This window comes from Phycomyces blakesleeanus (genome assembly GCF_001638985.1).
Source record: "Phycomyces blakesleeanus NRRL 1555(-) unplaced genomic scaffold PHYBLscaffold_17, whole genome shotgun sequence".
Lineage (NCBI taxonomy): Eukaryota > Fungi > Mucoromycota > Mucoromycetes > Mucorales > Phycomycetaceae > Phycomyces > Phycomyces blakesleeanus.
Window position 1 is genome coordinate 740,533 of NW_017265150.1, and position 24,091 is coordinate 764,623.

General features: G+C 36.3%; 10 protein-coding genes across 10 annotated transcripts; 4 read left to right on the plus strand and 6 right to left on the minus strand.

The window, feature by feature from the left end:
- Nucleotides 1-55: 55 nt before the first annotated feature.
- PHYBLDRAFT_77558 (hypothetical protein) lies at nucleotides 56-939 on the minus strand. The gene is made up of 2 exons (XM_018443270.1): nucleotides 591-939; nucleotides 56-522 (listed from the first exon to the last, which is right to left on the minus strand). Exons 1-2 carry the CDS (start codon nucleotides 930-932, stop codon nucleotides 88-90), a joined length of 777 nt encoding a protein of 258 aa, XP_018288990.1. The 5' UTR covers nucleotides 933-939; the 3' UTR covers nucleotides 56-87.
- A 1,478-nt stretch (nucleotides 940-2,417) lies between these two features.
- PHYBLDRAFT_148171 (hypothetical protein) lies at nucleotides 2,418-2,824 on the minus strand (the record flags this gene model as incomplete). The annotated part of the gene is made up of 3 exons (XM_018432025.1): nucleotides 2,418-2,432; nucleotides 2,509-2,634; nucleotides 2,693-2,824. 3 exons carry the CDS (start codon nucleotides 2,822-2,824, stop codon nucleotides 2,418-2,420), a joined length of 273 nt encoding a protein of 90 aa, XP_018288991.1.
- A 120-nt stretch (nucleotides 2,825-2,944) lies between these two features.
- On the minus strand, nucleotides 2,945-4,304 carry PHYBLDRAFT_148172 (CCHC-type zinc finger transcription factor; the record flags this gene model as incomplete). Its single annotated transcript, XM_018432026.1, has 4 exons — nucleotides 2,945-3,158; nucleotides 3,210-3,513; nucleotides 3,595-4,084; nucleotides 4,179-4,304. 4 exons carry the CDS (start codon nucleotides 4,302-4,304, stop codon nucleotides 2,945-2,947), a joined length of 1,134 nt encoding a protein of 377 aa, XP_018288992.1.
- Nucleotides 4,305-4,468: 164 nt separating this feature from the next.
- On the minus strand, nucleotides 4,469-5,303 carry PHYBLDRAFT_148173 (hypothetical protein; the record flags this gene model as incomplete). The annotated part of the gene is made up of 2 exons (XM_018432027.1): nucleotides 4,469-5,150; nucleotides 5,212-5,303. The coding sequence occupies 2 exons, from the start codon at nucleotides 5,301-5,303 to the stop codon at nucleotides 4,469-4,471; spliced, it is 774 nt and encodes a 257-aa protein (XP_018288993.1).
- A 503-nt stretch (nucleotides 5,304-5,806) lies between these two features.
- On the plus strand, nucleotides 5,807-6,602 carry PHYBLDRAFT_63979 (hypothetical protein; the record flags this gene model as incomplete). The annotated part of the gene is made up of 3 exons (XM_018441213.1): nucleotides 5,807-5,817; nucleotides 5,872-5,986; nucleotides 6,414-6,602. The coding sequence occupies 3 exons, from the start codon at nucleotides 5,807-5,809 to the stop codon at nucleotides 6,600-6,602; spliced, it is 315 nt and encodes a 104-aa protein (XP_018288994.1).
- A 553-nt stretch (nucleotides 6,603-7,155) lies between these two features.
- PHYBLDRAFT_171026 (hypothetical protein) lies at nucleotides 7,156-10,537 on the plus strand (the record flags this gene model as incomplete). The annotated part of the gene is made up of 8 exons (XM_018436475.1): nucleotides 7,156-7,236; nucleotides 7,844-8,007; nucleotides 8,838-8,980; nucleotides 9,077-9,240; nucleotides 9,313-9,546; nucleotides 9,577-9,734; nucleotides 9,965-10,043; nucleotides 10,484-10,537. 8 exons carry the CDS (start codon nucleotides 7,156-7,158, stop codon nucleotides 10,535-10,537), a joined length of 1,077 nt encoding a protein of 358 aa, XP_018288995.1.
- Nucleotides 10,538-13,196: 2,659 nt separating this feature from the next.
- PHYBLDRAFT_148175 (hypothetical protein) lies at nucleotides 13,197-14,340 on the plus strand (the record flags this gene model as incomplete). Its single annotated transcript, XM_018432028.1, has 5 exons — nucleotides 13,197-13,262; nucleotides 13,321-13,469; nucleotides 13,554-13,776; nucleotides 13,946-14,062; nucleotides 14,179-14,340. 5 exons carry the CDS (start codon nucleotides 13,197-13,199, stop codon nucleotides 14,338-14,340), a joined length of 717 nt encoding a protein of 238 aa, XP_018288996.1.
- Nucleotides 14,341-14,651: 311 nt separating this feature from the next.
- PHYBLDRAFT_171028 (hypothetical protein) lies at nucleotides 14,652-15,032 on the minus strand (the record flags this gene model as incomplete). The annotated part of the gene is made up of 1 exon (XM_018436476.1): nucleotides 14,652-15,032. The coding sequence occupies one exon, from the start codon at nucleotides 15,030-15,032 to the stop codon at nucleotides 14,652-14,654; it is 381 nt and encodes a 126-aa protein (XP_018288997.1).
- Nucleotides 15,033-15,823: 791 nt separating this feature from the next.
- PHYBLDRAFT_102311 (hypothetical protein) lies at nucleotides 15,824-16,351 on the minus strand (the record flags this gene model as incomplete). Its single annotated transcript, XM_018427704.1, has 1 exon — nucleotides 15,824-16,351. A coding segment is annotated over one exon (528 nt), but the record flags the coding sequence as incomplete, so codon positions are not given.
- A 1,372-nt stretch (nucleotides 16,352-17,723) lies between these two features.
- Nucleotides 17,724-19,090, plus strand: PHYBLDRAFT_148177 (hypothetical protein; the record flags this gene model as incomplete). The annotated part of the gene is made up of 6 exons (XM_018432029.1): nucleotides 17,724-17,739; nucleotides 17,831-17,974; nucleotides 18,028-18,142; nucleotides 18,236-18,316; nucleotides 18,567-18,801; nucleotides 18,965-19,090. The coding sequence occupies 6 exons, from the start codon at nucleotides 17,724-17,726 to the stop codon at nucleotides 19,088-19,090; spliced, it is 717 nt and encodes a 238-aa protein (XP_018288999.1).
- Between the last annotated feature and the right edge of the window lie 5,001 nt (nucleotides 19,091-24,091).

The following is a 24,091-nucleotide window of genomic DNA, read 5'->3' on the forward strand; positions in this document are numbered from 1 at the left end:
TTACTCCAAACTATCTGTAATGTGAAGAAATTTGATGACTATTATGACATGTTTTACGTATATATATTTTTATTGTTTTTTAAGACCTTAAAGCAGGTATCTCTGCATATTGTACTCGAAACGAGCCTGTCTCTCCTCTAGCAGAGTCTGTCTCTGCTCCAGTGTTCTCTGCCTTGTCTCGATAGCCAGAAATCCTCTTTCAACATTCTCCTCCAACCTGCGCATTGAGGTAAGTACCTCACCATCACTTATTCCAGCCACCATACTGGACAATTCATCCCGAAAGGACTTCAACATTTCTCTGGCATCAGAAAAGTCGGCCGTCGATTGACCGACTAGATGTCCAGAAGAACTGCCCTCTACTTTATCTGTCCATTTCTTTTGTTCTACAACTCTCAACGGATTGTTGGACTTTAATAAAGTCGCTCTCTCCACGACTTTACCTGCAGCTGCCTGCTTCTGGACTTCTTCCTCGGAAGCCAATTGCTTTTTCATGGCCTTGCCCCGATCTCCTTCAGCCTCCTTTAAAAACTTATAGTATTAAACACATTGATATTCGACGAATATACCTAATACAACGTGAAGATTACCAATTCAACAAGCTGAAAGAGAAGCTGATCGAGATCAGAGTAGCTCTCGTTTGACCCTGTCATTTTTTTTTCTTGGGTCTGTCTTGCTTTGAACTGCTTGACCAGATTCTTGTGTCTCTGCTTGAGTGTTGAGACACCAATTTCGTTGCCTTTACCTCCGGCATCTTTGACCTTTTTGAGGATTTCATCCCAGGCAGCACCCGATTGCCCATGACCAGCATATGAGGGGTGTCGGTGGATCAACGATTCCACAAGGAGTCTGTCTCTTCCAGCGATCAGATTTATCTTGTAATTAAATCTGATGGGAGCGTCTGCAGCGAAAGTATTCATATGTGCGTTCATGTTTAAAACCAAGTGAAGGAAAAGTGGTAAAAACGCGTATTATGATAGTAGGATGTTTATAAAATTAAAATTAAAAGTGACTTTTTTCGGTGTTATAATTATCAGCTTGCCGTTAGTTTAGAGCAGAAAATAAACGAATATGAGAGGCTACCAATTTGAATAAGGTTTGGTAGAGTAGTGTCTCTATATAGATGTGTATGTAACATCGGGTTTCCTTTCTAAGGCAATAAGCTCATGCAAAAAGTTGAAAATCTGAGTCCACAAACGTCTCTATTATTGTTTTTTGATAAAATTCTTTATCGAAGAACAATTCCGAGAGCACCTTATAACACCGACGTATTATTCATTACACGACATCTATATTTGGCACATATTAATCTTCTAAAAAAGGAACATTATTGTTTTTCGATTGACGCGTGTTGAGTTTGTTGTGTGTGCAACTTGGTCAGAAAATAAGAATAAAAGATATTGAAGAAGAATTAAAAATGTAATCCTGGAGTACGAGTTCGGGTGGGAAGGAGGATAATAAAGAGAAAGGTGAATATGGAAGGGATACAGAGTATTTAGAAGGGCGATTGAATGTTCAACTTCACTTGGGACAGTTGAGGATGGAAAAGAAATAAAAGTGTTAAGGTAGAAGGTGAAAGGAGGTATAGGAACACTGTCGATTTCACTCAGGACAATCCAAACAGGTAAAACAGCAAGGCATAGGAAGGTAAGGTAGAAGAAGTAAATAAAAATACTGCTGATTTCACTCGGGACAATCAAGACAGATAGACAGCAAGGTACGAGAAGATAAGTTTAGAGGAGAATTTAAGAGGACGCTGTTGATTTCACTCAGGACAATCACACAGATACAAAGAGATAGAAAGAGGAAAAAGGGGAAGAGGGTTTTGAACAGAGATATAAGACTTTAATGCGATGTATGATTGCTTTCCTACGGGTCAGGCAGAGAGCAATTCAGGGACGGTAATTTTAAGAGAGAGATAACTGATGATGTTTATTGTTGTAAAAATAGGTTTCTTATATACCTTTTGTAAAATGAAAAATATGAGAATAAAATGTTTAGAGATTGTAGAGGTGACTTATAGCGTGAGAGGGAATGTTATGTAAAGGCGGGTAGATGTCAATGTCAATGTCAAGGGAAAGAGTGGGATAATGTTGTGTTTTTGGTAAAATGTAAAAGGTAAGATGTTAGAATACAATAAGAATAGTAATAAAAGAGTAATAAAGATGGGATACAAGATGAGAAATTAATAGCAGTAATATTGAAAGATAAGTAGTGTGAGAAAAAAGAAACTGGAAACTGGAAAAGGAAATGGGAAGATGTATGTAAAAAGGGTAAAGATGCCAAAAGGAGAATATGCGCGGGAGATGAAATGGAAGTGATAATAAAGGTAAAAGTATATGTAAAAATGTGATAATATGTAGAAGTGATGAACGAGAAAAATAGGCAGGGAAACGATCGGAGAAGAAGGAAATAAATCAGGGTGGGCGAAGCTGGAGAACACACAACACCCGTGTCACGATAAAGAATTCTTTATCGAAAAACAATTCCGAGAGCACCTTAACTTACATGATTAAAATCGCCCAATAGAATAAAGTTTGAAGGATTGAGAAGGATGAGGTCAGGGGTGGACAGTAAAGAGGTAAAAAACGATAATGTGGAGTTTGAGAAGCTGGAGCATAGATGACACCTATCCTGAAGAGAGAGAAAGTATTATCCACATGCGTGATGGCGGTCGTGATACACCTGCCACATGGGCTAAATAGAGGGTCAGTGAAGATGATGTGAGGGGAAAGGCATACAACACCGCAGTGTGGAGACCATAATGATGAAGAGGACTGAAATTGTTGGACAAAGGTAGATTGAAGCATAGATGATGAGGCATGGGTTTCTTTCAGGGCTAAAATATCGATTCCCTGTGAGCATAAATGGCGTATGAAAAAGGAGCGTGATTCAGGGTGTCCAACTTTGGGTAGACCCCTACAGTTCATAGTGCTTATTTTAATCATTGGTTAATGTTGGCCTCTGCGCCGAGGGCTTTTGTGGTTTGTGGGTGAGTAAAGCGAGGAGGAGAGAGAGATGTATTGCGGCCTGTTGGACATGCTGGCTGGGAAAAACGGGGATGAATGTGGCGAGAGGCAGACTGGAGCCGGAGAGCCCGAGCCTCATCTCTATCCAGGAGATTAGTTATCATTCTGTCGTCTATCTCTTTGTCCCAGCTACGCGTGGGGGTGTCAACAGAATGGCTTCAAGGGCGAGGGCCAGAGGACGTGGGCGTCTCAGTTGGTGTCATCAGAGTTAAGGGTGTTGTTGTGGGAGACAGCTCAGACAACTCATGCAAAGCAGGTTGACGAGGATTGTGTTTGGAAGCCTCGGATCCTCCGTAGATGAGTGAGAGCCCAGTGGGAATCAAAGGCTTAGGTGCGATTATGGGGCGATCGAGCTTCGAATTGCAGTTGGGGTGGCGGGAGCGCTTGTTGGACGTCTTGGATGTCTTGGAAGGATTAGTATTGGACGGACAATTGACTTGCAGGTGGCCGGTCTTGTTGCATCCAAAACACGTTTGGGTTTTGGCTGGGCGTTTGGTGCATTTTGTGACTTCGTGCCCCATTTCCTTACAGTAAGTGCAGTGGGAGCCCATGGAAGGCCACTAACCAAGAATCTTTTGCGTATCATTGTATGCAATCTGGTATGTCAGAGAATCCAATGGCACATCGTTGGTAGGGGTATTGGCGAGGACAACATGGCCAGAACCATCAAAAAACCTATATGTTTCATGAACAGCGATCTCCCACACTTTACCAAAAGGAGACATACACTTTGCGAGTTGTGTAGCAAGTTTATGATAAGGAGCATGAGGAAGCTTGGCTAGGAAAACACAGCGAACAATTGTGCCAATGGGAACAGCAGGTTGAGCGGGGAAAGACGAATCACCAACTACCAAAGGTTGAGAGCACGCTCTCTCGCAGCTCGCATTGGTAGGTAGGTGGAGCTCACAGGTATCAGGCGAAGAGCGAGAGCCAAGAGTGATGCCCATGTTAACCTCGCGAGGATAAGTTGAGAGAAGAGCTCCCAAGAAAGGGTCGAACTTGGGTGAGGATTTTGGTGGGGCGATGAAAAAAAAAAACAGAAAACTTAGAGGACCCTACACACCAGGTACGCGGAGTCGTGTTATTCGTAGAGCTGAAGATAACATGAGGTTGCTTTTCGAGGAGTAGAGATGCGTTCTAAATAGCTACTTGTGAGTAGAGAGGTGTCAAAGAGGGTGAGATTGGTGTGAATGAGGGTTGTAATGGTGGAGATGAGCAAGTGGTGGAGGGGTTTTTGGCCCCAGGTGGTTCCAGAGTGGTAGTGAAAAGAGCCATGTCGAACTATTTTTTTAGATGCTTGGATGCTCGTTTTTAATTTTTGGTTTTTTTTGTAAAGAGGAACTGGTCCTTGTATTTATTGTGTGTTAAGAAAGGAACACAATTATTTTTGGATTTTTTTGGGGGTTTGGAGAAAATAGAAATAGAGGTCCAAGGGAAGTCTATGTTAAATTTAGGTCAGAGGAAAGGTGCGAAACAAGGGCGTCTATTTTAGAGTTAATCGAGGAGGTCTGGAAAGTCCTGTTGTCAAAGATAAAGCTCCATTGAGTGCGCCACAGGGCAAGGATGATGCTACTAGTTATTTGACATGGGTGGACATGGAATACAGGTGATGGATGGTCAGGGATTTCCAGAGAGAATAGTGCGCGATGGATATCAAATGTTGACGGGGATAGTCCAAAGTACTTAATCCATGCAGTTTCCCACACCGTCCATTTCTGTGGGCACTGGTAGAGAAAATGAGAGAGTGTGCCCACCTCAGACAAGCAAATGGGACAGTTTGGAGTGACGAATATGGTTGGTGCACGACTGTGGAGGGTGTATTGACATGACAGGGAGTTAAGTATAGCCCAATACCATATGTTCTGGGATGTGTGATGGATGGGAAAGGCCCAAAATAAACGCCATTGTTTAGCTTGCAATGGGAGGGGCACAAGAGGAGATTGAGTGTGATCCTGGCATGCCTCCCGAAATCGGTTGGTTGTAAAGTCAGATAAGCGTTTACATCCAGTTTGGAGGGCTCCAACGAATGGCTTGCAATCTACGATCAAAGGGTTAACTGGCAGTAGCAATTCAGGATGGTCATTGGGAGGTAAAGTAGCATGCCAAAAAAAAATGCGTGAGCTCAGCAGTTGTGTTATCAAGGTCCCGAAACAGCTTAGCGATCAGATATGGCGAGATGGACCGTTCGGTTTGCGTTCGGGAGCGGATAGCTTGCAGGTCCTGGTCAAAAATGAAAGCATCAGAAACATTAAGGCGCTTCCAGCCAGTTTTCATTTTTTGAAGATTCGTCACAGCCAATTATTTTTCAAATTAAACTACCGCTATATCCAACAGTCAAGCATCGAAAGCTGGTGAAACCCCCTATTATCGATTAACCCCTTTGATTCAACCAAAGTTTCTTAAAGTGAAATTATATATATATTGGTTATATATACTATTAAGTGTGCTAGCGGCAATAGACATACTTTTTAATCATAAATCGCACAGCCCATGTCCTATTTGAATTATAAACAATCCTGACCTGAAAGTAAGAACACTACCCATAATTCTAAAGATCTTTATTGCCGGGCATTTTTCCAAGATAATATCCATCAGAGCTGTAACACTGTCATTTTTGATATCCAGATCATCTAGATGAGAACAATACTTAAGTTCATCAGAAAACCCCAACTATAGTTGGTCACTTTGAAATGATGTAACTTGAATTTGCTTCAGCGTATTTGTAAATAGTTCTGTTAAACTTAGGATATTGCTTGCCGAGCTATTGCCTCTAAAACATGGATAGAAAGTAAGACAAACTATCTCTATCTGAACATTTGAACAACGAAGTTAATTCACAAAGTCAAGATACATTTGAGTTTTCGCACTTTCGAAATGAACAGCAATGTTCTCCAGTCGTTGAAAGAGACATGAAAGCTTGGGGAGCATTTTCAGCGCTCAAGAACTTAACACGTCAGGTATGCACTGGCTGTAATTAAAGCCTCCGAGAGTACTGATTTTTGGATACTTTACAGCAATGCAATAGAGCCATTCTCAGGTAGTTTTTGAGATCGACATTTTCAAGGCTTTAAAATAAGATTCAGGCTTTACTTCTTTAATTTTTAATAATTCAGCTGGCTCCATTTTATCAAACAAAATAGGAAGCAGCGTATATGTCAATTCATGTAGTTCATCATTAAATAGCCCTAAATTGCCAAAGGTACATGGAGGCAATGTACCATAGTTCGAATCAAAGTGTAGCCGTTTTAGTTGGTGTAGATTCGACCATATTAAATTATATATATATATATGAGATAGGTCAATAGAATCATAGCTTATTACGGCTATTTCAAGATGTGTGAGTGTTTCTGTCCATAAATTTCAACCACAAAAATTGGTAGGTAGAGGTGGTTTGATTCGTGTATTACTCCATTTGAAGTAATGTATGTTCGGAAAATGTTTTTGAAAGGTGTAAAGCTGCTTCTTAGACAATCACTTATATCGATTTTGAGTGTTCGAGTTTTGTGGCCGTATCTTCAAAGAAGCTTGTTTGCTGATATTGTTGAATCAATCAACTTGTTGACACTAGAATAACTCTTAATAGCGAGTGTTTCAAATAGAAATTCCCGAAAAGAAAAAGAAAAGGGAAAAAAGTAGGAAATAGAACTTTGTGAGATAGCCTACTATTATTATACACGGAGTTCTTACATGGTTTGTATTCACAGAATATAGCTATAGCAAATCTTAATTTCTAATCCTTGTGAACCTTTCAAAAAAAATATGATCCAATAAAAAAACAATAGCTAAAGAAAAAATCGTACGGCAAGATTGTGGCAGTGTTACTATTCCATATATTATTCATATTCTAAAACTCTTTACGCTGTTATATGAAGTACCTTTTCTATTTATTATAAAGTTATCTATATTCTAAATTATCACAAAGATCTTTCCAATACATGTGCTCAATACTTACAAGAAATGATAGTTATCAAAGCATCCTTTTGATTTAATAGTTTATACTTCCTAAAGGATGAGTGTGATATATAATGCTTATTTATTTGCTGGCTTCTGTTTGTCTTGAATTTAAAATACCCCTCTAAAAAACCTCTTTATAACGACATTGTATCTTTTTTAAGAGATTAAATATATGTATGGATATCCAGTTGAACTAGATTGTTTACGCAAGAATATTTGTGACCATAATGAGATTATTCAAATGAGATTAAAAGTAAAGATGTTCTAGCAAATCCAGCACGGTTAAAGAAAAAGAAGCAAAAGAGATCATAGTACTAAGTTTTGTCACTTTTAAAGGGTACAAATAATGCAAAAACGAAATAGTGCTTACTATATGTACTGTTCATTCATGAAAGCAGATTATTGTCGCTCTTATAGACACCTGGTTCTTTAATTTACTGTTTTTATTGAGTGAAGATATGTTACTATTTAGGCAAAATAATGTGTATGTATTGCTTTATTGAAATGGAGCCTGTGCCAGGCTCATCTAAATAACTGGGGGTACTCAGCCAGATTGATCGATCAAATTTTGAATTCAGAACGCGATATTATTGGACTACAATTGTAATAGCGACGATCAAAATTTGATCGAAAAACGTACGGCTCTCTGATTAACTTAATCTTTACTTTTTTATATGCAATACGATATTGTTTTTATCTTTCTCCTTAATAAATCATAGAATGTATTGCCAACAGTCATATAATACTTCTTTCTCTCCATCTTACATGCCAAAATATAGTACAAAGCAACAAGCAATTGATGCCTAGAAGAAATCGCATAAAATCAGGGAATTTATCGTGAAAAAAAAACACTGGTAGAGTCTTTATCAGCAAGTGCAGACGAGCTTATTAAAGTTATTTTAGAAGTAATCAAAAAGGAAGTTAATATAAAGTTGGAGCAGATGGCTGCCGCGAAGGAGCTTAAACAAACACTTAAAGCCAATAAATACATACACAAGGTTGACAATGTATTGCCAGATGTTGAGTAAAGGGAAAGAGCACTTGACTTCTTCGAGAGTCTAGATGCCTACAGGTTCAAAGAAGAAATCAGAATGTGCATAGATTATTCTATAAATGCTATAAAAATCTATGAATTTTGTACGAATTTTGTACTTTTGTCTTTTGGTGTCCTCAACTACAAATTGATACCATTGGCCAAGATTCACACAAGAATTTGATCGATCAATCTTGCTGAGTACCCCCAGTATATTATTCACTACAGTACGGCGCTTGTGCCTTCCTTTTCATTTGTTAGGTGGGAATTTGGTAATATTTTTATTGTTTTTTTTAGTATATTTAGTAAAGATACTCCCGTAGATTTATGAGAATTGATTGTAATAAAAAATATCTAGCCAGACAGTTATATTTAATTGTTTAAAAGAAACTGTTACAATATACTCTTAACTGAGACGGGGAGTGTTGGTTTATGTAAAGAAGTAATCCAAGCAATTAACAGAAAAAGAGAATATGTATCGATCTCCTCTGACAGCTCTTAAGCCCGAATGTTAGCAATTTGCAGCTTGCTCTCTTGAGAAAGATAAAAAGAAAATATAAGAGCATCCACAGCGGTCTGTGTAAATTTAACAAGAATGTTAATTTAGACAGAAAATTTAGATTTTTCATCCCCAGCGTATTGCTTAACTAAAAGTTTTAACTGATTATTTCTCAATAATAATTACCGTCTTTTTAAATTTAACAATTCACAAAAACATCCAGGGCTTTTTTACATACACTGCTAATTTTACCCAGACCGCTGTGGATGGTCTAAATTATCTCTTTTAAATGCGGCTTTTTTATTTTACGTAATTATTTTAGTTACACATACCGTTGTGGATGCTCTTATTGTGTTAGTGAAAGGAACCCAATTTACACAGTTGTTTTTGAATTTTTTGAGGGATTTGAAAAAATAGAAATAGAAGTCCAAGAGAAGTCTAAGTTAAATCTAGGTCAGACGAAAGGTATGAAACAAGGGTATTTATTTTAGAGCTAATTGAGGGAGTTTGAAAATGCCGGCTGTCAAAGATAAAGCTCCAGGGAGTGCACCACATGACTAGGATGCTGCTTCCAATCATTTGACATGGTCGGGCAAGGAAGACAGGTAAGTGGGTGGTTAGTGATTTCCAGAGAGGAGTGCGCGATGATTATCAAACGTCGATGGGGACAGTCCAAAGTGTTTTATCTGTGTACCTTCCCATACTGCCCATTTATGTGGGCACTGGTAGAAAAAATGAGAAAGTGTGTCTACTTAAGAGAAGCAAATGGGGCAGTTTGGAGTGACAAAAATGGCTAGAGCACGGTTGTGGAGGGTGTACTGACAAGACAAGGAGTTAAGTATAGCACTATACCACATGTTTCAGGAGGTGCGATGGATTGGAAAGGCCCAAAAGGAACACCATTGTTTAGCTTGCAAAGGGAGGGGTACAAGAGGTTATCGGGTGTGGCCCCGGAATCCATCCCGAAATCGACTGGTTGTAAAGTCGGTCAAGTGCTTACATCCAGTTTGAAGGCCTCCGACGAATGGCTTGTAATATACAATCAAATAATTAGCTGATAGCTGCAACTCGGGGTGGTCATTAGAATGCAATGTAGCGGGCCAAAGAAAAATGTGAGCTCAGTGGTTGTGCTTTCTATGTCCCTAAACAACTTACCTATCAGATATGACGAGATAGGTCGTTCGACTTGCGTTTGGGGGCAGATATATTGCCGGTCTTGGTAAGAAAATAAATGCGTCAGAAGCATTAAATTGTTTCCAGCTATAGGTGAGAGGTGCATAGGACGCTGTATAGGTTAAAACATCCAGAAAAATCAGAGAAATTCAGATGGGGTATTTTAAAGTGAGAAGAAAAAGTCCCGTGGGATAGAGTCCAAAGCACACATGAGAGTAGAAAAGGCACCATTCGTTATTTATAAGGGTGGGGCTCGAAGTTTTGGAAACATTAAAGTAAGGCGAGTGTTCCCAAAGGACTTGTGCGGGTCAAGAAAGCGCTTTATCCAATGGCGCCACTACGGCTAAGAAAAATGGTAACATAACTGCCATTTTTTACATAGTGTTTATATCGGACATGCTTAAAGTGTTTTGTTATATTTATGAGCAGTGAATTTGAAAGAAAAATTATAGTTTGGGCAAGTAGGATAGTATAGATATTTGAGCTTGAGAAAAGCATTTTTTATAACGATAAATAGATAGCTATTTATACGAAAGAAATGAGGGCATAGATACAGGCAGAACAAACAAAAGAAGGGATGTCTATGCACTTGTATATATCTGCTTGCAGTAGTTTATGCGGTCTGGGGTACAATCGTTTGGTGTCCACACAGCAAATCGACAAGAAAGATAAAGATAAAGTGCATAATACCTTTCGTTTTTGTTAAATACACATACCTTTTTATACCTTGTATTGTCTATACATTAAGCTTCTTAAAGCATAGGATATAACAATATAATTCTATACAAGTTATAGCTATGGCGTGAAATCTTTTTACAGTTATCAATGGCAAAACTCTATACCAGCTAAAATAACGACTTTAGTATAGATATTATTTATAGCGGCAATATGAAGTTTGAAAAGCATATAGTTAATTGACCTTTTGTTAGTAATGTTTTAAAATAAATGTTACGATAGACAAATCAATATCATACTTGTCATAATTATTGACCAAGATGTGTTTTAACTGATATTGTCATCAAAAAGAATTTTGGCTGTTGTTATCATTACTTACCAAGGGTTATTTTGACTGGAATTGTATATTTTGAAAAAAAATATGTGCTTTAACTCGCATGGCCACTTTCAATTAATATGTATTTCGGCCAGCATAGCCAATCTTGATGATTTCAGTAAAAGAGTATCAGGCTCCAGCGCTCATCATCTATAGCCTATATTTAGGCTTTATACATAAATCAAAAATATATATTATCGCTTGAATATACTATTTACTATCTCAAAAATACTGTTATTACTAGATAAAAATATATAGATATGTCTTCTCTACCAATGTATTTAGACAATACTATTTTTTTTTTACTATTAATTATTAGAAGGCTGCTTCTCTTTGTATTCGGTATCAGAAAGGGCTTGCTGATTTATTTAAAAATATATTTCCATAAATTATTTGGCCATTAATTATCCTAAATATTTATATACCTCTTTATAAAGCCCAAATAATATCTGGTAGTTCAAGAGTGGATATTACGCGACTGTTGCACCGGCGCTTTTTTAACACCACTAGAAAAATGGGTTCACGTACACATGAGCAGAAATGGATACACCGATGTGTTTAATTTAAAAAATACTCATTAGTCTTAAGTGACCCGTATACTGTGCAGTAGAGTACCTTAGACACTTGGTTTGTGACGAGCTGAACACTAGAGTGGTGTCAAAGCAAAGTGTCGCAGATATGACAATTACGAATGTATGCTATAAGCGTTTGTATAAAACTTATAGTTTTATTAAAATACTTTAAGGTGCGAACTGATCATGGATCTGATGGGGTTCCTCTTCCTATATTTACACATATCTTCGGCACTAGAGTATAGGTACCTATACGCTACTTTTTTTCAAATATATCCAATCATGAAAGCCTTCTTATTGCTCTCCACCTGTAACATACTCTCATATATCTAATATTCCGTAATTATTGGGTTTTCTGGTTTTATTTAAAGTTTATTAAAACAGAATAATAGAATAATTCTAGGCTGATGGTATGCTAATAGTATTGTATATTTTGGGCCCCTTCTTCTGCGATCTTCTTGATACTGTATGAATTTGAAGATTACCACACAGAAAAAATCACTAGGAAAAAAAATTATAGGATTTTTGCTAGGATGCAACAGCCTTTGAAAAACATGGGCAATATGTTAATTATATAGTTTAGATAGTATACTTTCCAGTGATTTCTGCAAATCAATATATACTTAATTTATACTTACATTGAAAATACTAGATACAAATGGGTTGAGCAAAAAGGCACTGGGAATGTTAAACATGGCGTTTGTTCCGATTTTCTTTGACTATGAAAAGGATCAGAGGAAATTAATTTACATACCCAAAGCAAAACAATTTATATGTAAACATCAATAGTACTTATCAAGAGTTGATATAGACTCTAGTAGAATATTGTATTACATTAATATACAGCATAAATAATATAGCGGTATATATAAAAAGAATAAAAGAAAAAAAAAAGACTTACCATGTCAATGATGGTAGCATGGGATGGTAGTTCTTGATCCATGGCATGTTTGGGAGAGGGGCGTTCATCTATAATAGACATTATATTCTATCAAATAAATATCAAAACAAAATATAACAAATATAAAGAAATATAAAGTATTATCATGTTGATGGTCGTGTTTAATTGTAGAGATTTTTTTGGTGATATGGCCTATAAGAAATAAAGAAAAAAGGTTAGAATAATTTTATGGGATGGCGGTATGAAGTATATTTACTAACCTTGGCTAATCCGGATGACGCTTGTGAAGAGGATGCATCAGAAGAAAACAAAATTTGAGTGTCTATGACAACAGAAACAATTATTATTTTTTAGTTATATATATATATATATATATATATATATATATATATATAAAGTATTTTAAAGAGATAGTTTTACCAGAAAAATTGAGGGATATAAAAATGTAAAAGAGGCAGAGCAAGTGTGTGGTTGTTTATGACAGTAAAATGAATTAATTATTTTGTTGTTTGTAAAGTATTTTATTTTACTAAAAAAAAAGTACGTGCCTTACCAGAAAGACGCGTGAATATAATAAAATTTCGAAAGAGAGAATACAAGAAAAAAAATGAAACACAAGCGAAAACAGAGAAATAAAAATAATAATAAAAAACAGGAACAGAAAAGAAGTATGTGTGTGTGTTTGAAACAAAAAAATCAAATTGAGTCCAAAAAGATAATATAATGACGGATTGTCATCCCAAAGTTACGAGAGGTTATTTTGGATATATTTACAGCTCTATTTGGTATACTTATATAAAGACATTTTTTACAATATCATAATGCTTCTTGTACAGACACGCACACACGCACATATACACACCCTTTCACCTATTTACATACATACTTGCTTGTACGTAAGAAACAAATTATTAATTTGAAATCAAACATTGTAAATTAAAAATTAAATAACTGAAAAATACGCTTTATTTAATACTATAGATAATGACTGGAATACGCCCAATTCCGCCTTACCCATCCGAAGAATACAAAGATCTTTTAGCTAAGATGGTAAAAATGGACGAATCCATGACCAATGTACGTGGTGAACTCACCACAATGCATACAGCCATCTGTGTTGGACTTGGACAAGACAATGAATCCCAAACATCTGCCTCTATTTCTCTTGGTTGTTCTCTTGTTGCCGCCGGTTCTGCTGACAGAATTCCTGATGGCATCGCCTCTTAAATCAGCCGTGAAAAGAAAGACAAGGTCGTTGTAAATATTAATATATACAATGTCTCAACCGTTAAACAAGTTTGTTAAATAGAAATTGATTCGAGGGTACACGTGGAATTATAGCCTGAATTCCAGTAATCCTGCCATTTTCAGTGCAAACGAGGCAAAGCTGAAGTGGACAACCGATGTCCACTCTAATAAAAGTCCCAACAAGAAGACTGTTGCCAATCTCCTTGGTTACCTGATCCCAAAGTTCGCTGGGGAGGGTATCAAAAAAAGCAAATTCCGTGTAATGCTTCACATAAAATTCCGGGGCAGAATTCGTAAGGTCAGAAAAGATCCTAAGGTGAGAGTTGTCACGAACGCTTGTGGTAGACGGGATGCAAGAAAAGCCGAAATAAGTGTTGTTTTATATTTCAGTCCGAATTCAGCCATAGAATTAACATTACTATAAAAATAAAAATAAAAAATTACATCACATCAACCTCCGCGTAATGGCGTATGTATCGAATAAGGCTGATGTTGATTTTCTGATGAAGAGGAACTGTTCTGGACTGATGATTAAATCAGAAATGTCTGTAGACGAATCGGATGACGAGTTTCCTCGGAGACCTAGCAAATTCATTGTCAAGGTTGCCCGTCCTTTTTAGAGAAGTGATAAGGCAAATGTTTTTGTAAGAAATATTTTTCTATGTTTGAATAGCGTTTAGCAATATATATATATATATATATACATAAATGTTTTTAGTTTAACAAGCTCATCATCATTGATGATATTGTGAAAGAAAACCTGGGCAGCAACATTCGCCAGCTGCTAAACACAAATCTCATCAGCTTCTCTGAGAAACCAGTTCCTGATGACGTCGCGTCACGTTTCCCTCCGTGGAACCTTAGATATGGGCCACAATAAAAAAAATTGTTTATTTCGTCTTATTTATTCTCATCTTCACAAACTCAACGCTGACGATTTATATAGAGCTAGTAATTATTCTGCTCTGTTTTTTTTTTAAAAAAAAAAAGAAATTAAAGAAAGAAGGAAAATTACTGTTGCTTTTTTTAAGCATAAAGCTTTTTTGGTAAGGCAACTACCATCTTTTTTCGGACAAGTCCTGTTTTATGAATTGCAATTACTACTTCTAAAAAGATTCTATTTATAGGCAGAATTGAATGATAGTTAGATGGTGAGGGTGCTGAATCACAAATGACAATTCCATCCTTTTCTCAGGCTCTATCTGCAATCAAAGGAAGCCAGTTGACGAATGCAAATACAGGCTGGTCGTGATGGGTGAGGTGAGCTTCGAAATAATGAGAGGTTGGAGGAGGAGTGAAGGAGTGAATAAAGATGTACTGGATCTGACAAGTGAATGCAGTTTCGGTAATGCCATCAATGTCAAGAAACAAGTATTTTACATATAATCCACGGTCAGTGGTGCCATTATTGCCATAGTACACTTGGCCAAGAATGTTGATTGATTTCAACTTTATAATCTGATCATCGACAAAGAATGGAGAGGCGGTATCATTTTCATAATGGACGAGATCGGGGGTGAGGTATACAAGTTTGTAGTATTTCAACAAATGGAGATAATCAATATCACCCATTGTGGAAGGTTTACTAACTGAAAGTGGTGAGGATGTATGTGGGAGGGGTTCGTTACCTATGATAGGAATTCTGGTAGTTTCAAAAGAATCCACAAATTCTTGTAAAATGAATGGTGGCTGAAAAATTGTGGAAGAGGGAGATGGCTAGGTAAGGACAGGTGTGGATAAAAAAGGCTAGTTTGGAAAGGACAGGAAGAAAGGGAGCTTGAGTAGGACATGTAAGAGCAGAATTGACAAAATCACTTTTTTATATCTTCAACAAAGCATCTCATAAATTTGGCTTCAAAACTGTCCTTGCCATTTGTGCTGATATTTTTGAGTAAGTTATTGTATCTCTCGAATGCAAAAAGCCAATAACCATACACTGATCCAAAACGGAGAATAGTTTTACAAACATGTATGTGTATGCACATGTTACAGGTAAGGATTGTGGCGGTGTATACAGTGTTGCATTATTCACAAAATTGTTCGAGATGTCTATGAGCGGCATTAATATCATCGAATGTAATACTGGGATTTACGAGGTGACGGCATGTATGGACAAATTCAATCCAGTTATTGAAATGCAAGGAAGGGAGAACCGATTTCAACACCACAGGGGAATACGCAAACTCCCACGACTTCCACTCGTCTGCTTTCATAAATGCAATATTTTTGCAGATTTCGCTTCTCAATGCATTATATACCCTTGGTACAAGCATCTTATCTGCTACCTTTTGCATGGCAGTGAAACCCCTCTCTCCAAGAATAACATGTTCGATCCACCGATACATCATTCTTTTTGCTGTCTCCAATAATAGGCTGTGCGCGGGATCAATGATCGTTCCACGTACTAGATCAAAGTATCCAAGGCGGTGCAACTGCGACCATCGAACACCATTTTCGATTCCCAGATGCTGCCTTTCTGAGAGGGTAACTCCGTTCTTCCACTCCTCAGCATGCAGTCTATTATACTCACAGCTACGACGACACCACTCAGATTCTTTAAATCCACGGAAATCAACCTTGTTTGTGCTGTCAAGGCGAGTGAAATGACGGTTGCGCTTAAAGGACGCGCATGAGCTATTAAGTGTGGTAAATCCGCTGGTATTCCTGACAGCTGGAATGTCGCAGGCGACCATCATCAATGCAGCGCGAATCACCTCACCGACAGGAAACTCGATCGTTGGCATTCTTATTCCGTGATACAGCTGTATCAATTCATCTACTATTGGCTCAATATGGTTGTTTATTTTGTTTGTTTTGGGCTCTTTGGGATCAGGCATAAGACCCACAAAGATGACGTTTTCGGGTTTAAACCTCCCATTATGAGGCACGTTGTTGATGGCTAAGTAGATTGCACCGCAAGAATATGTCACCTTGTCAAACGACTGGAACCAGTCTATATTGAGTGTCAGCATCAGCGAACAAGGTTATTCGACAAACGGAACGACATTACTATCTTTGAACTCTTTCCATACTCCACCATACACATCGCACATTGTGTCTGCTGCTTTCGGCTCTGTATTCCATTGACGTATCTTTTCTTCAAAGTCCGGGAGATTGAAGAGGATTCTAAAAGCATTTTGATTGACTGGCAATGTAAGCTACGCTTGGGTACCAAAGCACCGGGCGACAAGTTCTTTATCAATTCACAATTACAAGCTGCACGATAATATGTCTTTACAAAAATGCGGCGAGGAGGAACAGACTGAGTTTCTTTGTAGATTGAGTGGCAATCCTCGCAGGCCAAAAATCGCCTTATGCCTTTGGTTAGCTCACAGAATCCCGTCATACGTTAAATACCAGGCAGACTTGTTGGAAGCTGAAAGTCCTGCTCGTAAATCTTCAAGAGCTCGTTGATGAACTCGATCAAGACAACTGCGCCCTTGTTGACCACCTAGCGGGATGTAAATAACTGAATGTTGCAATGAATCTGTGTATATGCTTCTCAGGCATACTGCTGTTTGAAAACATATCTTTTAAATTAGAAAAAAAAATTAATAATTTTTCTCACTCTTTTTTTTCAACTTTCGTACGAACATTCAGTGTCGACCTCTTCAACTTCAATACCAACGATATCTTCGTCATTTTCATTGCTCTCATGCTCAATGTTCATGTCATTGAAATCGCCATCGACCTCATTGTCAACAGAGACGTTGTCAACTGACATATGGGAGATATCTAAAACGGGTAAGTCAGACTGACGGGCAAGAACTTACACGGATCCAGATTCTTGGAGTACATTAGCTACAAATATGGAATATAACAAGAAAGTTCCTTTTTTTTTATACTCAAATAAAAACGTTTTACACTCTGCATCAGTGTTCATTAAATGTCTCTGGGCACCTCTGTTAAATATAAAAAAGCAAAGTTTATATTGTGAGCGACATACCAATCCCACGTATGATAGCATCTTTTAAAGCTGCTTTCTTGCCATGACGCTGGGCAGTTCTATTTGACACTAAGGTGTATCCATCATAATTCTTAATGCATTCGGTGCAATAACACTCTTCAAAGTTTTGTTCGATAGTAAAAGACATGACGTTTGTGTTTCTTTAATGAAATAAAAGGGAAATAGGTGTTACATTTATTTATTCACAAAGACTTTATAGTAATAAATAAAATAACTTTTGTTGCTTGTTATATCCGAGCCGTAAGAATGTAGTAAAAAGTAGGTTTCTTTATTTGAACACAAAAAACGGTGTTGAGATGAAAAATACTCCACGTATACACTATCACTGGTTTATTTCGGCACAAGTGTATTCAGGGGTGTTTTTCCAGTGTAAAAGGAACCAAATTTTATTATACCAATTCAGACAATACCTTCATTACCACCGAATACCTTTTTCATAGACCAAGAGCAAACCTTGTGACAATTGGCAACTCCATCGCCAGCCCACGAAAATATATACCCATCTTGTTCCACGACAGTCCCGACAACGTATTTGCCAAGATTAATGGTACTCGCGCAGTTTACTGGCTAGAATTTCTTTTATATATCGTCCAACTTCAGTCGTACCTTATTTACCAAATAGAACCGCAAAAACTGTTGCTTTGTCTCTTGTAAAATGTTGTGCCATTGCTTTACAATGGACCTTAACTTCCGAGTTACTGGATGAGATTGAATCGTAAGTCATTATACACCTCCTTATTATATCATTATACATAACTGACTATTAGCTCTTTTTTGATAATAATAAACATTTTAAACATTGCCACAGATTTTTATACCAACAAGACCAGACCAATACCCCGTATCGTAGTGTTTTACGACTAGTCCAACATTACCCGGTCCCTATACCGTATATTATCAAATAACAAGGCCCCTTGAAATTTTACTCCACTCGCTCAACAGAGATAATAATTGGTGTATACTCAAATTTGAACAAGACCAAATCAAAGGGTAGTCGAAATTCTAGCTTCTTTGCTGAGCGTTCTGCAATACACAACTATGTTAGCATATCTATCAATATGTGTCCACAACGAAATAAACATCATTTAAACCAACCCATATGGCAAAGAAAGTTAAATGGACTTTTATAATGATCCTAGTAGTGTGCAGTTGCGGGAGCCGTTTCATCGATTTGGTCATTTGAACGATTTGAACGATGATTCAATGGAAGGTGTAAGCGGCCCTAGTGTGAAGGGAGCTTTATTGAAATACTATCAAAAAAACACAGGCTTGGCTGGCCACGAATTTGGTGACTCTGCTGTTATTGTTGTTGCCCGTCTGTGGATGGATTCAACGATTACAAACAGAAAAATGATTCAAAAATATATTCCGCATGTATGTACCGAAAAAAAAACGAGACCAGCCATGGCAATCATTACGTGATGTTCACTTGCCATTACAGAAAGTAAGTATGATATTTTTCAATATATAATCAAAAGTTGCTTACATCTTTTCACAGATGACTTGTTGGTATGGTGCTTATTTTTTTCAACACAAGAATTCCCACGGCTCTCTCCATTTCCATGTATTCGTTGAGGCTATGAAGGAACATGACGCTCCTGCTCATGCCTCGTCTGTACCCATTGTTAAACAGCGGTCACAAAACATCACGACAAGCCGTTAAACAAAACCAACTTATGCAGTAATAAGTGTAGATGACGTTTGCCATTAAGTTAGGCTAGTGCAATACCAACCAAAAGGAAATCAGTTCTATGTATGTGTGCCTTCTTACATCTTTGAAAATTACATACATGTTACAAAGGGCAATCTTTCCATTTTATAACCTTTTTTATTTCATTTTTATTTCTATATGTTCTGTATAACTTATTTTCTTTCTATTTTCTTTATCTTCTATATACTCTGAATTATTTTTATTCTCTAAATACGCTTACGTTTTTCTTGTATCTCTACATGTTTTATATGCCATTAAGCGATTTTTTAAATAAATTAAAAATATTAGTTCAACAAGATCAAAAGAGTATTTATCATAAAAAAATTAAAAATTAAAAATTATATTTAGTCTGCGTCTAAATGTATTAAAAAATACTAAATTAAATTAAATAATTACAAACTTAAACTCTACTTTTCTCATCTTCTGCTGATTCGATTTTAATGAAAGTACTTTTATTTGAATGCTATGCCTATTCTCTATACGAATATCTTGTTAGAATCACGGAGTTTGAAATAAAACGACTTTTCGGGGTTTGAAAAGTGCGACGATTACATGTCCGAGAGGGGTAATGGCCCTAGCAAAGAAGTCAATAAATGCTTGAGTGTGAATATAATGATAGACTGCTACTTTGGTCCATACTTTCAGCATTTCACAACCAGTCCTAGTCTGTGACTTTTCGGATAATATAATATTATCACTGTTATTATTACTTTATATTTTACAATGAGTAATGTATTGGGACTAAAATTTGTCTAAATTTCTAGAAGAATCACAGAATTAGTCTTCAAAAGAATAAAGAAAATGGTTTTATTCAATGAAGCGGGTTGTAATTATACTATCTTAAAAGAATTGTGTCCGAACATCCCAGATACTGGAAACTTCCAGGGCTCTGTAGTATTCTAGAGGGGGATTGATTGGTTAGATAATAATTTAGATTTTAGCAGTAACCTGTTACTCACAACTCCTAATAAAAATAAAGTGACGTTTGTTTTTCGAGGACAAGACATTGTAATAAGCCTGAGCTTCAGCTTATTACAAAATAACACAAATATTATATAAGTCACATATACGTCACATTTAATGAAAATTAAAAACAAAACAAATTTATTAACTTATCGAACTATACTCAGCCCATAATTACACATACATAAATATTGATAACAACTAAACTTATTAAGATAAATAAATTTTAACATTTATAAAGTTGAATCACATATATATTACATTATTAAATACAACAATATTAAATTATTAAATACAACAATATTAAATTAACCACCCATCTAATGTAAAACTTAAATCCTGTTATTGCTTTTTCAAATATAAAATTAAACAAAAGAAATATGAACAAGTAAATCGATACTAGAAACAAATAAGATTGGACAAAATTACACCTCCAATGTTTATGCGAAATGTAGAAAATTACTATAATGAAGCTCTGACCCAAATACGAAAATACTAAAACTGTTTCATGCGTGAAAGTCTTAGTAGGTAAATGTTGTGAAATAAAATATATAATAAAATTAATTGTAAGTAGTTTAGAGAAGAAGAATAAATAAGACTTATATCGCCAATAGTTTAATTAAAGATACTGCAAGTTTTAAAAGACTTTTGTAAAGCAACAGAAAAAAAACAGAAAACTAGTTTGAGAAATAAATGGGGGAGAGAGTAATAGGAAAGCTATTGATTTAATGGGGTGGATATAAAAATAATTAAAAAGACAAATTTGATTAAGATAGGAAAACAAGATACGTCGAAGTTATGGACAAAGGCAATGAGATAAAAAAAATAAAACTATTGCATAATGTGTAGTTGTGTATTATGTACGATATATTAAATTTATAGATCAATTGAATACGAATTGCAAAAGTTTTAATATAAGCAAGTAAATATATCGTATGTATTTATGATATGTAAATGCAAAGGGAAAAAATAGAAAAAAAAAATAAAAAAATAAAAAAATAAAAAACCTACGACATAGCGTATTCCCATGTGGTCCCCCACCATAGTACTGACGCTACCAGGAGAGACTTAACTGCGGAGATCAGACGGGATCCGGTGTGTTACTATCTGTATGGCCGTAGATTAATTACATATAAAAAAAAATTATTATATAGGAGATTAAAATAATCCAAAATAATCGGGTATAATAGGGTTATACTGGCTAAATAAAAAGCGGTTTGATTACATAAAAAGCGGTTTGATTACACAAAAGGTGGATATGGTTAAGTAAAAGGTGGATATGGTTAAGTAAAAGGCGGCTTAGTTAAATGAATGACCCAAACAGTATATTACTGGCCATATAAAAGGCGGTCTGCTTAAACCCAAAGCGGTTTGATTAATTAACCATAGTCTAATTAAGTAAATGACCCGAATTGGAGAATCTTGGTAGAAAAAAGCATGGTCTGGTTAAATAAAATATGGTCTGGTTAAACCAAAGGTGGTCTGGTTATATTAAAGGCGGTTGGCTTAACCAAAAGGTGGTCTACTCAATTATCTTTGATATAATTAATTAATTGACCCGAATGATATAGTCCTGGTATATTAAAGCACAGTCTGGTTAAATAAAATACGGTTAGGTCAAACCAAAGGTGGTATGGTTCATTAAAAGGCGATCAGCTTAAACTAAAGGCGGTCTGCTTAAACTAAAGGCGATTAGCTTAAACTAAAGACGGTCTGCTTAAACTAAAGGCGATCAGCTTAAATTAAAGACGGTCTGCTTAAATTAAAGACGGTCTGCTTAAACTAAAGGCGATCAGCTTAAATTAAAGACGGTCTGCTTAAATTAAAGACGGTCTGCTTAAACTAAAGGCGATCAGCTTAAATTAAAGACGGTCTGCTTATACTAAAGGCGATCTGCTTATACTAAAGGCGATCAGCTTAAACTAAAGGCGATCAGCTTAAACTAAAGGCGGTCTGCTTATACTAAAGGCGATCTGCTTATACTAAAGGCGATCAGCTTAAACTAAAGGCGGTCTGCTTAAATTAAAGGCGGTCTGCTTAATTAATTATACCTTAATTAATTATTTGACCAGAATGGTAGAATCCTGGTAGACTTAAAGAAGATCTGGTTAAATTAAAGGCAGTCTGGTTAATTAAAACGCGGTTTGATTAAACCAAAGGCGATCTGATTAATTAACTATAATCTAATTAAGTAAATGACCCAAATGGTAGAGTCCTGGTGGATAAAAGCAAATTCTGGTTAACGTAAAGGCGGTCTGGTTAGTTAAATGACCCGAATGGTAGAATCCAGGTAGATAAAAACATAGTCTAGCTATTTAAACGGTAGCCTGGTCAATTAACTTTATGTAATTAATTAATTGACCCAAAAGGTATAATCCTGGTAGATAATAGCATAGTCTGGTAGATAATAGCATAGTCTGGTAGATAATAGCATAGTCTGGTAGATAATAGCATAGTCTGGTAGATAATAGCATAGTCTGGTAATTAAAGGTAGTCTTGTTAATTAAACGGTAGTGTGGTTAATTAAACGGTAGTATGGTTAAACTAAAGGTTTCCTGGTTAAACAACTATATATAATTAATTAATTGACCCGAATGATAGAATCCTGGTAGATAAAAACATAGTCTGGCTATTTAAACGGTAGCCTGGTCAATTAACTATATATAATTAAATAATTGACCCGAATGATAGAATCCTGGTAGATAAAAGCATAGTCTGGTCGATTAAACCGTAGCCTGGTCGATTAAACCGTAGCCTGGTCGATTAAACCGTAGCCTGGTCGATTAAACCGTAGCCTGGTTAATTAAACAGTTGTCTGGTCAATTAGCTATATGTGATTAATTAATTGACCCGAATAGTAGAATCCTGGTCGATTAAAGGTAGGCTGGTAAATTAAATCGTAGCCTAGTCAATTAAACGGTAGTCTGGTTAATGAAACGGTAGTCTGGTCAATTAAACGGTAGTTTGGTCAATTAAACAGTAGTCTAGTCAATTAAACAGTGGTCTGGTCAATTAAACAGTGGTCTGGTCAATTAAACAGTAGTCTAGTCAATTAAACAGTGGTCTAGTCAATTAAACGGTGGCCTGGTCAATTAAACAGTAGTCTAGTCAATTAAACGGTGGCCTGGTCAATTAAACAGTGGTCTGGTTAATCAAACAATTGTCTGGTTAATTAACTATATGTAATTAAATAATTGACCCGAATGGTAGAATCCTGGTCGATTAAAGGTAGCCTTGTTAATTAAACGGTAGTCTGGTCAATTAACTATATGTAATTAATTAATTGACCCGAATGGTAGAATCCTGGTAGATAAAAGCATAGTCTGGTCGATTAAAGGTAGGCTGGTCAATGGAACGGTTGTCTGGTTAATTAAAAGGCGATAAGCTTAAACTAAATGCGGTCTGCTTAATTATTTATACTCTAATTAATTAATTGACCCAAATGATTGAATCCTGGTAGATAAAAGCATGGTCAGATTAAATAAAAGGCGGGTCTGGTATATTAAATTACCCAACTGGGGAATCCTGGTGAATAAAAGTGGGTCATGTTAACTAAATGACCCCAATTATTTTGATACCAGTTAATAAAAGCAAGCGATTAACTAATTGACCCAAATTGCTTTAATACCAGTTAATAATAAACCGATTAACTAATTGACCCAAATTGTTTTGATGCTAGTCAAAAAGTTGGCTGCGTTAATTAAATGACCCAAATTGTATTTATCCTAGTCGAAATATGGGTTAGGTTAACTAAATGACTCAAATACTATAATTACCAGTCCATTGAGAGCAAATTCTGGTAAGCAAATGATCGATCTAGGTGAACATTGTGTATGTCTGGTCAATAAACAATGCATCCTGGTAAATGGGCGATTCATACGATGCATAAATGTTGCATTTAATTAATTAATTCATGAATCCTGATATAAAAAATATATTCGGTCGATAAAGGATTGATCCTGGGTAAACATGTATATTTCTGGTCAATAA

Excerpts from the sequence above, each read along its gene's own strand:
- PHYBLDRAFT_77558 (XM_018443270.1), bottom strand. The coding sequence starts at position 932 with ATGAACGCACATATGAATACTTTCGCTGCAGACGCTCCCATCAGATTT. Across the intron at positions 523-590 it reads TCTTTCAGCTTGTTGAATTG|GAGGCTGAAGGAGATCGGGG; the intron begins GTAATCTTCACG and ends AAGTTTTTAAAG.